Raw genomic sequence first — 12692 nt, forward strand, 5'->3', positions numbered from 1 at the left:
TTACCAGGATAAGGTTTCCCTCCTATATCCATATACTACAGATCATTTTGGTTATCACTCAAGACATGATCCACTTGTATGTCACCACATACATGCTTAAGTCACATACAGGTAACCAGGGATTTTATGTTTATTAGTTTGTGGTAAAGCAAATAAAACAAGTAAATGAGCAGAACAACAATAGGTGAAGTAAATATCATATATTAACAATCACAGCTATTCATATATGCTGTTTACAAACTACAGGACACGAGACTTTAGGGCATCAACCCCAACATGTTTTACCCCCTAATGAACAATTGATTTGTGATCCAATCAACAAATCAAATCCCTCTCAGGTCAATGAAAGGGTGAGGCCTCTTGTTTAAGACCCAGAATCAGCACTTAAATGAACGGGTAGGAGTGAATTCTCTCTTGCACCCTATGTTCCTAACTATTCATCCGGTCTTATCCTCAAAATGGTAAGCTTATTGAGCAGAGGCAATTGGTCTACTCTCACTGTTTACAGATCAAAGGATAATCTCGAACAAACAGGAGTTCATAGTTAGCTCAAGATTAAAGTTAACTTACCTAGGTCATCGCTTTGAAATAGTTCTTCTTAAATAGTAAACAGCGTTATAAAGTAAGAGTGACAAGTTTCGTTGTCCGACCTTGCACAAAACTCATTTGCATAGGACACCCCCACTCTTCATGTCTCAACATGTACGAATTATGATCACTTTGTATGTAGCACTTTACAACTCTTTGTAACAACTACAAAGTAGGCCGCATCCAATAGTGTTACCAGAATAAGATACCCAACCTTATTCATATACTATAGATCATTTTGAATATTTACTCGAACCTGATCCACTTGTATGTCTCCACATAAAGTTCAAGTGCACATATAATAGTCAAGGGACTTAGGTTTATTGGATTTTTTTAAAAAAAATATATTCAACAACTTTATTGAATTCTCAGAATAAGTTCGAATGTTTACAAACCATGAGTTTTAAGATATAAAACCCAACACGTATTTCATAACATAGAAGCCCCACAACATCTATTGTAGTTTGGTCAATTCAATCTGATATTTACCAAAAACTATGTAAGTATACATTGAGAAGTAAATAACTAGAAAGAACCAAACATGATTTATTGGTCCTTCTACTCCATCTACATTTAGATATCCAAATTTAATATTTCACCTACATTAGAATGTCCAAATTTAATATCTCCATGCTTAATAGACCTTTATAGAATAGATATAGAATATGTAAAAGTTTTGTGACTCTCTCTCTCTCCCCGCTCTACCTCAAGTTTGTTTTTCCTCTTCACATCTCAGTTTCTTTTCATGTTACCATGTTAAAAATTTATTAGTCAGCTAACTATAGTTAACAATTTGTTATTCTATTGGTGAAAGGATTTACTAATTTTTCCTTGGAAGGAATAAAAGGGGTTGAGTGTTATTATTATTATTATTATTATTATTATTTTTTGTTAAAAAGGGGGAAAGGTAGAAAGGTTAATGACTTATTCTTTGTAATCCAGATTTGAAGCTTGCTCTCTGTAACTTGTTCTCTCTTCTAAGTATTTGAATAATGAAGTTGTTTCTCTTCGATTCAAGTGGATGTAGACTAATATAGTCGAACCACTATAATTCCCTATCTTCATCACCTTCTTCTTCTCACTTTCGGTTTTAACTTGACTAGAGTTCTTGTTTCTGTTTTGTTGTATACTTCATAGGCTAATTATTTTTGAACAAGTATCAGAGCTATTGTAGAAGAATTCTTGTTTGATTAAAGCTCACTCTCACGTTTCTGATTTTTTTTTTTTTTTTTTTTTTACTGTTGTGTTCCCTGTTCCATTGAACACCTGAGGTGTGATTGAGCTCACAAGCGAATCTCAGAGTTCTTCTTTCGACTGCATCTTCTTTTCTGAGGATCAGAGCTATTCAGGATGGCGACGAAATTTGAGATAGATCGATTTGATAGAAAAGGTGACTTCAATTTGTGGAAAAGAAAGATGAAAGCTCTTCTCGTTCAGCAAAAGGTTACGAAAGCACTCCTAGATCCAAGTAAGTTACCTACTACTAGGACTGAAGATCAAAAGGCTGAGATGTATGAAATGCCATATAGCACTGTTATATTGTATCTCTCTGATAGTGTTTTGAGGAGAGTTAGTGATATTGATAATGTCTCTGATCTGTGGAAGAAATTAGATGAAATGTATATGTCTAAATCGATAACTAACAAGATCTACTTGAAAGAAAAACTGGTTGGATATAAAATGGATCCAACCAAAGGACTTAAAGAAAATATTGATGAATTTAATGAGATATGCTTGGCAGTAGCGAATACAGGGGAAAAAATATCATGTGAGAATCATGCAGTAATTCTTCTTAACTCGGTACCTGAGAAGTATAAGGAAATTAAGGCATCCATTAAGTACGGAAGAGAAACCTTGACCTTGGATATTGTTTTAGATTCTCTCTGTTCGAAAGAGCTTGAGCTAAAGTTTGAAAAAAGGAGCCTGAAGCACTGTTTTCTAAAGGAAAACAATCAAAGAGGCAACATCAGAAATCGAATAAACAACAATAAAAAAAACGTCAAACAAGTCTGTAAACAAGGAGAAGAAGAAAATTACTTGCAACTATTGCAAGAGGAAGGTCATACAAAATTTGAATGCCCTATCTTCAGGCACAAAGGTAAACTTCCTGTTAGAGGTGAGAATAAGGTATCAACCAATGCTGAAGGCTTTGAAATAGCTGAAGTCCTGATGGTATCTCAGTCTGAAATAGATGCTGAATGGATTTTGGACTCCGACTGTACTTTTCATGCGACTTCTTATAGAAGTTTATTCTCGGAACAGAAAGAATTTGATTCTGACGAAGTAATGGTTGGTGGCAATCACTTGTGTAAAATTAAAGGGATAGGATCTGTTACTTTAAAACTAAGTGATGGATCCCTTAAAATCCTCAACTCTGTGAGATTTGTGCCAAGCCTTAAAATAAACCTAATCTCCCTTGGTACGTTTGATAAAGATGGCTACATTTGGAGGGCTCAACAGGGGGTGATGACTGTGTATAAGTCGTTTATTCTGAAAATGACAAGTTACCTGAAGAGAGGCCTGTATGTTTTGTCAGGAAGTACCTATACTGCAGAGTCAAATTTGGCTTCTCATAAGCTTGAAAATAAGGCTCAACTCTGGCATGGAAGGCTGTCACATATCAATCCAACAGGTATAAATCACCTTTGTAAGAAAGGCCTCTTGGATAAAGGACGGGAACTAGACCTTGGTTTCTATGACCACTGTGTATTAAGAAAGACAAAGCTTCACACAATCCAAGAAAAAGACTACCGACAGACTTGACAATATACACTCTGATTTATGGGAACCAGCTAGAGTATCCACTCATGGAGGAGCTAGATATTTTCTAACTCTAATTGATGATTTCTCCAAGAAAGTCTGGGTCTACTTGCTTAAGACTAAAGACCAAGTATTTGATAAGTTTGTTGGATGGAAAACGTATATTGAAAATCAGTGTGGGAAGAAAATTAAAAAACTCAGAATAGACAATGGGCTTGAATACCTAAACAGTCAGTTCATAGACTTATGTAAGACATCTGAAATTGGTAGGCATTTCACTGTTCTAGGCACTCCACAATAGAATGGTCTAACTGAGAGGTACAATAGAACAATCCTTGAAAAGGTAAGATGTATGCTCTCAAGTGCATCTCTTCCCAAGGTTTTCTGGGGGGAGGCTGCAACACAACAATCTATTTGGTTAAAAGACTCCCTTCATTTGCACTTGGCTTTAAAACACCTCAAGAGTTATGGATAGGTAGTCCCCCTAGCCTAAATCACTTGAGGACCTTTGGGTGTGCAACTTTTGCACATACCAAACAAGGAAAGCTAGAACCAAGAGCCAAGAGATGTATTTTTCTTGGCTATCCTCACGGAATTAAGGGGTATAAACTTTAGTCTCTTGAACCTGGAGATAAAAAATGCATCATAAGTAGGGATGTTACATTCAATGAAGCTGTGATGCCTTGGAAGGATCAAAAAACTGTAGGAGAAGATGCTTAAAAGGAAACTTTTGAAGTTGAGATTGTTCCAGATAGTTCACACTTTGATGGTAATATAGATTCTGCCCCACATGTTGATGAGTCTCAATCTCAGATTAAGGGAGAAAAGGGTTCTTCCATTTTGTCTTCTTTTTCCATTCCTCCTCAAAGCTCAACTCATCATCTTGATGATTATCAACTAGCTAGAGATAGAGAAAGAAGGTCAATCAGATCACCATCACGGTTTGAATTCTTAAATCTATCTGGTTTTACTTCGACTTGTGTAGAATTTGGGAATATTACAAAACCAAATAGTTATAAGGAAGTACTATGAATGCAGAAAATAGCGTGAAGCTATGCAATTGGAAATAGACTCATTGCATAAAAATAATACTTGGGTGCTTGTGGATAAACCCCTAAATCAGAAAGTTGTTGATTGCAAGTGGATCTTCAAATTGAAGCCAGGAATAGGAAAGAATGATCAACTTAGATATAAAGCTAGGTTGGTTGCTAAGGGGTACACATAAGAAGAGGGTGTTGACTACAACGAAATCTTCTCACCCGTGGAAAGGCACACTTCTATCAGAGTTCTTTTGTCTATAGTTACTCATTATTAGCTTGAGCTTGAACAAATGTATGTCACCACTGCATTCTTGTTTGGTACTCTTGATAAAAAGATATACATGAATCAACTACCAGGTTTTGAAGAAGCAGGGAAAGAAGATCAAGTTTATCATCTAACAAGATCCATCTACGGGCTAAAACAATCCCCAAGACAATGGAACAAATGCTTTGATACCTTCATTACCTCTAATGGCTTCATTAGAAGTAAATTTGATAGTTGTGTTTATAGAAAATCAATTTGTGAAAGGACATTTGTTCTTCTACTTTTGTACGTTGGTGATATTTTGATTGCTTCTCAAAGTTTACAGGAAATTCGAAAGCTTAAAGATCTTCCAGAAAATGAATTTGAAATGAAGGATCTTGGAAATGCAAAGAGGATTCTTAGTATGGAGCTATCAAGAGATAGACAAAGAAATAGTTTGATCATCTCACAACTAGAATACTTCAATAAAATTCTATCCAAGTTTCATATGGACTCCTCCAAACCAGTAAAGACCCCTCTCACATAGCATTTCAAATTGTCTTCATCACAGTGCCCTGAAACACCTGAAGACATTAAAGCTATAAGGTCAGCTCCCTATGCAAATCTTGTTGGGAGTCTAATGTATGGTATGATTTGTTGTAGGCCTGACTTAGCATATAGTATGAGTGGTATAAGCCGTTTTATAAGTAATCTTGGCAAAGCTCATTGGGAAGCCTCAAAGTGGGTTCTTGGATACTTGAAAGGCATTGTTGATTTAGGTTTGATTTACAATTCTGCTAATGAAACTCCAATCTCCTTGGTTGGTTTTGTAGACTCTGATTATACTGCTGATCCAGATAGAAGAAGATCTTTAAACGGGTATGTCTTTACTTTTTTTGGGAATGTTATTAGCTGGAAATCGGTTTTGTAATCTGTAGTAGCCTTATCCTCTACAGAAGCAGAATACATTGCTCTATCAGACTCTGTCAAAGAAAGCTTGTGGCTCAAGGGCCTTATATCTGAAATGTTTAACTCCACATGTGATGTTACCATAAATTATGATAGTTATAGTGCTATCTCATTATCAAAGAATCCTACCTTCCATGATAGAACCAAACATATAGATGTGAGGTTTCACTTTGTGAGAGAGGCCATCAATTAAGGTAAGATTACAGTTGATAAAATTCATACTTTAAGCAATCCAGCAGACATGCTGACTAAAGTCCTCAGTGGAGACAAGTTCACTTGCTTATGTGACCTGTTGAAACTTGGTGTTGGCTAACCGTGAAAGCTACTTTGAATGTTTCAGAGTTTGAGTAGTCTTCTCTTCAGAAGTTTGTTTGTTAGAGATTGTCAAGAGAGTGAATTTGTAAAAGTTTTGTGACTCTCTCTCTCTTTCTCTCTCCCAGCTCTACCTCAAGTTTGTTTTTCCTCTTCACAGCTCAGTTTCTTTCCATGTTACCATGGTTAAAAATTTGTTAGTCAGCTAACTATAGTTAACAATTTGTTATGCTATTGGTGAAAGGTTTTATTAATTTGTCCTTGGAAGGAATAAAGGGGTCGAGTGTTGTTTTTTGTTAGAAAGGGGGAAAGGTAGTGAGGTTGATGACTTCTTTGTAGTCTAGATTTGAAGCTTGCTCTCTGTAACTTGTTATCTCTTTTGAATATTTGAATAATGAAGCTGCTGCTCTCTGATTCAAGTGGATGTAGACTGATATAGTCGAACCACTATATTTCCCTGTCTTCATCACCTTCTTCTTCTCACTTTCGTTTTTAAGCTTGACTGGAATTCTTGTTTCTGCTTTGTTTTGCTTGTATGCTTCATAGGTCAATTATTTTTCAATAGAATATTTATGGAATGGAGACTATATAGAATCTTTATGGAATGGAGACTCTAAAGTTTCATGACTACAATAATATCTTAAATTGAACGAATTGAACATTATTTCACAAGAAATTACCATCAAACAAAATTTCAAATTCCATGACTACAATAGTATTCTAATTTGAACGAATTGATCATTATTTCACAAGAAATTAATATTAAACGAACATTAAAGTTCCGTGGCTATAATAATATTTTTTTCCTGAAAAAAATCTAGAGAATATATTGATGGATTAATCAAAATATGAAAAAGCAAAAACACAATAAAGTAAATAATAGAACCTTTGTTCTTCCGTCTCTCGAGTCTTATAACAATTTGTTCGGGCAAATATTAGGCTTTAGCTACTCAAGTATCTGATCCTTTCGCTGTGAAAATAGTTTTATTAGTACACGCATCCCAATAAACCCAAAAAAAAAAAACCTACCCTATTTTCCTAGATTGTTTTATATGTACCTTTCTACTATTTTCAGATGTCTGAAATTAACATTATTTCATAATAAATTAAATTGAACAAAATTTAAAGCTTTATGACTACTAACTTTTTGCCCATTTATTATACTTTTGAATGATTGTTGGTAGAACTTTTCTCTTAATAATATCATTGTAAACAAAATAATAATAATAATAATAGAAAAATCAACACAAAATCATATTATATTTAAATTTTCAATAAATAACAAAAATATATTAACTTACCAAAAAAAAAATATTGCACTGAAATTATTTAAAAACTGATTAAGATAAATGAAACAGAGGTGTAATACGAAGAAGATGAGAGAGAGAGTTTGAAATAATGAAATGGTAAGAAATAGAGGTAATATGAAAAAGATGAGGGAATGGTAAAAATTGATATTGTTGTCGGATTTGGGGGAGAAATATGAAGAAGATGGTAAAAAAGATGGTTGTCAAATTTGGTGGGAGAAAATATGAAGGAGATGGTAAAATGATGGCAGCCAAATTTGGGGAGAAAATATGAAGAAGATGAAGGAAATGGTAAAAATGATTGAATTTTTAAGGGGGTATGTAGGTGAAAAAGGACAATTGGTGGAATAAAGTGACAAGGTCAACGAGATCAACTGGCGCTGTAGACCTCAAAATTTTGCATTCTGCATGTCTCTTCAACATATGCATTCAATCAATCATTTTTTCTTTTTGTTTTTAAATTGAATGCATCTCTTCAGAAAACACATATATTTAGTTTTGACCGGGCAATATATATATATTTTTTTTAAATGTAGATTGCTTCTCCTAATAAGGACAAAAAAGTAACCCTTTTTCTTGAATATTTTGAAATCAACCCATTTTTTTTTCCTAATTTATTTTCAAAACCACCATATTTCTCCAATTAACCCAATTATAAGTAGTTCTTGATTTTTTTTTTTCACAACAATACCTATTTTGAAACATATGTTGCATAATATTTTTTAAAAAATAAAACTATGACCAAGTTTGCAATTTTTTTTTTTGGAAACAAACCATACAAACCAATCCCAAACCAATCACACCCCTTCAAGGATAAAGGATGAACAGATGCTAGAAAAGTGTCTTTCCATACAAAAGAGGAGGCAAAGAAGCAAGATTGTGGGCAACTTTATTCTCCTCTCTAGGAACCTTGCAAAAATTACAGATATTAATAGACTTTACAAGGCTAAGGGCCTCTTTGACAGAAATATCAACTTCCGAAAAATCAGAGTCTAGATAGTTCAATAATTTAATTACCTCAAGAGAATTTGTTTAGACCACCACCAGAGGATTTTGACCCTTCCAAAGCCTGTAGACCTCAATCAAGTCTTCCACCACTACTTTTGCCTCAAACACCTTGATCCCCCAATTATGATTGATATGCTTGAACCCACCCAAAATAAGAGTTCCAAGGTAATCACGCACAATCCAGCCTAAACCACCACAATGCAAAGAGTCCGACCACACCACATCAACATTCAACTTTCAACAACCCTCCTTAGGGGCTTTCCAACCGTCATTCCCTTGATCGGGATCAGAGTGGGAAGAGAAACAGGGAGACAGTGGGAGACCTACCCGAGTAAGCTTCAAAAGACGCTTCGATAGCCGAGATAATGTCTTTATCTTCAGACGATACGTGGTTGAAGCAAATAACATTCCTTTGGTTCTAGATGCACCATAAAAACGTGAGGATTTTTCCCATCCGCTCTTTAGGATTAATCTCCTTTATGCATTCCCAGTAATCACAAACATTCCAGATGTCCTGCCCATAAAAAACAGACGAACATTAGAGGGAACTAAAACATTCCAAATCTTCTTAGAAACCTTACATTCCCAAAATAGGTGGCAAGATGTTTCCTTGTAAGCCCTGCAAACCGAACAATAAATGTTAGGGACAACTCCTTTTCTAGAAAGATTACAAGCCATAAGAATGATATCATTAATAATTTTCCATCTGGTGATCTTGATCTTTGGCAAAGCATCAAAATCTCATACCATCTTCTAGAAATTTGCGAACTTATCTTTGGATGATTAGGAGGCCGACATAGACTCAGATAATTAAATTTCTAAATGATATGCACTTTTGAAGGTGAACTTAGGAGTGATATATTGATTGATTATGAGAAAGAAAACAATCCATCTAAACTTGAAGATATGTGTTATAACTCTACTTAAACTCTTAATCATTAATCTTGTTATGTGCTAACATAGTATAACTCTATTTAAAGCTCCTAATTGTTCGTTTTTAGATTGAGTAGTTTAGTTCGATTTGACTTTTGGATATATACAAACCAAACAGAACCATTTATTTTTATCAAATTGAACCGAATATTCGTAGTTCGATTTAATTTTCAGTTTTATATATAACATATAACAATAGATCTTTTCTAAAAGTAAAAAAATATAAAAAACGATTTTGTTTGGTTTTAACTCAACATAAACGGTTCGGTTTTATAAATATACGTAATGTGTATATATTAAAAAACATATAATATATATATATATATATATATAATATATATATATATATATATATAATATATATATATATATTTGGTTTGGTTCGATTTTATAATATATATAATTATGAATGGTTCAAATTTGATTTTGGCTCTGATTTTGGATTTGAAACTGGATGAGAAGTTCGATTTCTTATAATTTTAAACCAAACTGAACCAAAACTTTAGAAAAAACCAATTTTTCGGTCCTTTACCATTCGATTCGGTTTCCTTAGGTTTGACGAACACCACTAGTTTGAATAGATATAAATGGAAAAAAAAAAAAAAAGAAAATCTATTTTGACCTCTAAAATTGTCTAAGTTGTATTAATTATAACTATAAGCTTTGAATATTACCAAATTGCACCTCAACGTTGCAATCTTAACCTTAAAACATTAAACAATATAACAATTTCAACATCTAATAAGTTTGCTCCAAATATCAAATTAAGAAATAAAACATACGTAAGACAATAAAACTGGGGAGAATTTAACCTATGTTTTCACTAACTACATTTGGTAATTGGTAAATATGATCAACTTTTTCTATTTGTTAAGAGGGACAACAGCAAATTACACACTAATTCATTAAAATGTAGATCATATTAGTCTCATTCTACACCAATGTGACATAAGTTTACAAACACAAGCACTACGTGTGTTGGGTCAATATACCGATCCTGTCAAAAACAAAATGCCAGTAGCCAAATCACTCTTAGGGAACAAAAGAAGGATTTGTATACAACTTACTAAGAATTCCATCCATGAAGATATTGGATGCATAGCTTTAGCTTTAGTCATGATGATAAAGTAATGAACTAATATCTACAACTTACATACCTTGTCAAGAAAGGAATCCATTATTCTTGCTATGCTACTACAATAATGAACTCCATTGTCTACAGTCTGGAACGGATGAAGATTCTTTTCTTGTTTTGAATCTCGTTGGCTGATCCTTTGACACCTTCCCCTGGCAACTTCTTTAGTGGTTCAGAGTCATCAACAATCTCTGCAGATGTACAATGGTGTTGCTTCATTTTGTTCTTGTCTGCCTCTGTTTTCTCCATCTCTGCCTGCATCTTATCCAGCACTAGTTTAAGCTCTTCCGGTTTCTTTTCATTTAAAGAGGATGAATGGGGCGTATCCTTTAATCCTCCTCCCCCAACCTTATGTGCTTGATTCTTACCTACATCACGCAAGCACGAGAAGAAACCCAAAATGAGAAAACAAAAAGTTGAATACTAGCAGAAATCAGTTGAGGACTTCTAAAGATCGTCCACAAAAAACCAGGAGATTAATCATTACAGTCAGGAAAGGTATGTAAAGAAAAGTCCTAGAGAAAGATGTAAGCATAACAATGCATTTTCTCCATTTGAATAGAGTAAATTGTTTTCTTAGATCAAACCAACTAAAAGGACAGCAAATTATCCGTAGGGGTGTAACTAGATCAATTCAGGTGAGTCTTTTAACAAAAAGCAATGTCATACCAACGTGTCAGTTTAAACAAAATAAAAAAGACTGATGCCGAAACCAAAATTCGGAACATAATCTAAAACTGGCAGTCAGGCACAATAAGTATCCAACATAATCTTAAACTTTTACAATACAATTTTAATGAATAACCAAAATGAAATGAAGAGATCAAAGAATACAAGGGCAGACAAAAACAAGCTCAAAATAAAGGAGGCAAAATAAAGAAAACCTCCAAACGGGTAAGACAAGACCTCACAGATTATAGAGAAAAAGAACTCAGGAAAAAAGGAGGCAAACTAAATAAAGGCCTCAAGACTTAACAGATTATGAAAAAAATAACTATGAAAAAAACAACTCTACAAAAAAGATTTGACCCTAACAAAGGCTCAACATCACTCAAAAACCTCTCAAACCCTTATAGACCTTGTTATTCCACTCACCAAAGGCACTACAAAACAGCAAAAATTCCAACATGCCACAAAACCTTTTCCTCTCTCAAAAGAGAATGAAGAAGGAACCCCTTGATCTGCAACCCCTATGTCTAGCCGGACTTGAACCAAACTCCTCAAAGAAAAGACTCTAAACAAGACGGGCTAAATCACACTCTAGAAGATATGGTCAAGGTCTCTAGCCGCCCAGTATGCCCACTAAAGAGAATGCAAACACAATGGCCAATCAGGGTCATCTTCCTCAAACTCGATCCAAAGTGGAGAGTTGCCACACAAAAAGCTTAACCTTCTTTGAAATTTTTACCTAGTCACTCGATGGCCGAATTTTGGTACTTGTTTTGGAGCTGCTGGAGAGAAATTGAACACTCAGGCCGAGCAAAATTCAACTACTTGGAACTTCATAAAGAACTATGATACTCATAACATGCCATTCCAATACGCAAACTTCAATTTTCTTCCACGCATATTCCTAATCAAATACAAACGGATTACACTCACAACTATTTCCCATACTTTTGGGAAAGCCGGGTGGGAACAAATCCAATCTTTCAGATTAAAGGCAGATGAGTCGAAAAGAATATGTAGGGGAGCGGTGGAAGAAGATTTATACAAAATATTAGAGCTATGGAACACGATACTGGATCTTAACCTGAACGAATTAGGGTTCGTAGTTTTTTCGATGTAAATGAAAAATTGAAAGTAAAAAAACATCGTAAATACTCCATATGTCTATGAGGAAGAGAGAGGAAAGAAAACCGGAGACGGCCTTGAGAGAGCTGAAGAAGGTAGAGTCCACGGCGAACTTGCCAACGCCGGTGAGAAATTGGATGATCTTCGTCCGCAGGTCACGGTGGTGAAAGCCGTCTTGTAGATTACGAATACGGTTGTTTCCGACGACGTCATCCATCATACCGGCCGGCGGCGAGAAGAATAAACGTGGAAGCAAAAATATCTGGGCTCCGATTATCCCTTCACGGTGGTCCGTCGTAAGATTATGTAGCGGTTCGGCTGAGGTGCAAATGCCCATTAATGATTCAAGTACCTATAGTTTTGGCCACGTGGCATAATTTCATGTAGTCTTCAGGTTAAATCATAGATATGCCCCTCGAACTTTGACCTATGTTTCAAAGATAGATGATGTAGTGTTTGAGTTTGTGGGTTTAGTTGTTGAGATTGGGGTGGTTTTATTCTTTGCATTTTTTGAACTTATCCATTGGATTGTTTTTTCAAATCGATGTCAATCGAGTCCATCCTCTTCTTCAATCAATTACCTTTGATTCAATCGTTTTTGA

At 34.7% G+C, this 12692-nt stretch overlaps 1 protein-coding gene across 3 annotated transcripts; it reads right to left on the minus strand.

Moving 5' to 3' along the window:
* Nucleotides 1-8102: 8102 nt before the first annotated feature.
* Nucleotides 8103-12456, minus strand: LOC120091185. Of its 3 annotated transcripts, none has more exons than XR_005485673.1 (3): nt 12157-12456; nt 10319-10664; nt 8103-8847 (listed from the first exon to the last, which is right to left on the minus strand). XR_005485673.1 is itself a non-coding variant. In XM_039049085.1 (2 exons), the coding sequence occupies exons 1-2, from the start codon at nt 12425-12427 to the stop codon at nt 10378-10380; spliced, it is 558 nt and encodes a 185-aa protein (XP_038905013.1). In that variant the 5' UTR covers nt 12428-12455; the 3' UTR covers nt 10063-10377. The 3 variants fall into 3 exon arrangements, 1 of the variants encoding a protein (XP_038905013.1); XR_005485672.1 differs by lacking the exon at nt 8103-8847 and adding an exon at nt 10002-10158 and having other exon boundaries at nt 12157-12455; XM_039049085.1 differs by lacking the exon at nt 8103-8847 and having other exon boundaries at nt 10063-10664; nt 12157-12455.
* Nucleotides 12457-12692: the final 236 nt, after the last annotated feature.

This window comes from Benincasa hispida, chromosome 11 (assembly GCF_009727055.1).
Source record: "Benincasa hispida cultivar B227 chromosome 11, ASM972705v1, whole genome shotgun sequence".
Taxonomy (NCBI): Eukaryota; Viridiplantae; Streptophyta; class Magnoliopsida; order Cucurbitales; family Cucurbitaceae; genus Benincasa; species Benincasa hispida.

Excerpts from the sequence above, each read along its gene's own strand:
- LOC120091185 (XM_039049085.1), bottom strand. The coding sequence starts at position 12,427 with ATGGGCATTTGCACCTCAGCCGAACCGCTACATAATCTTACGACGGAC. Across the intron at positions 10,665-12,156 it reads CTCTCTCAAGGCCGTCTCCG|GTAAGAATCAAGCACATAAG; the intron begins GTTTTCTTTCCT and ends TGCGTGATGTAG.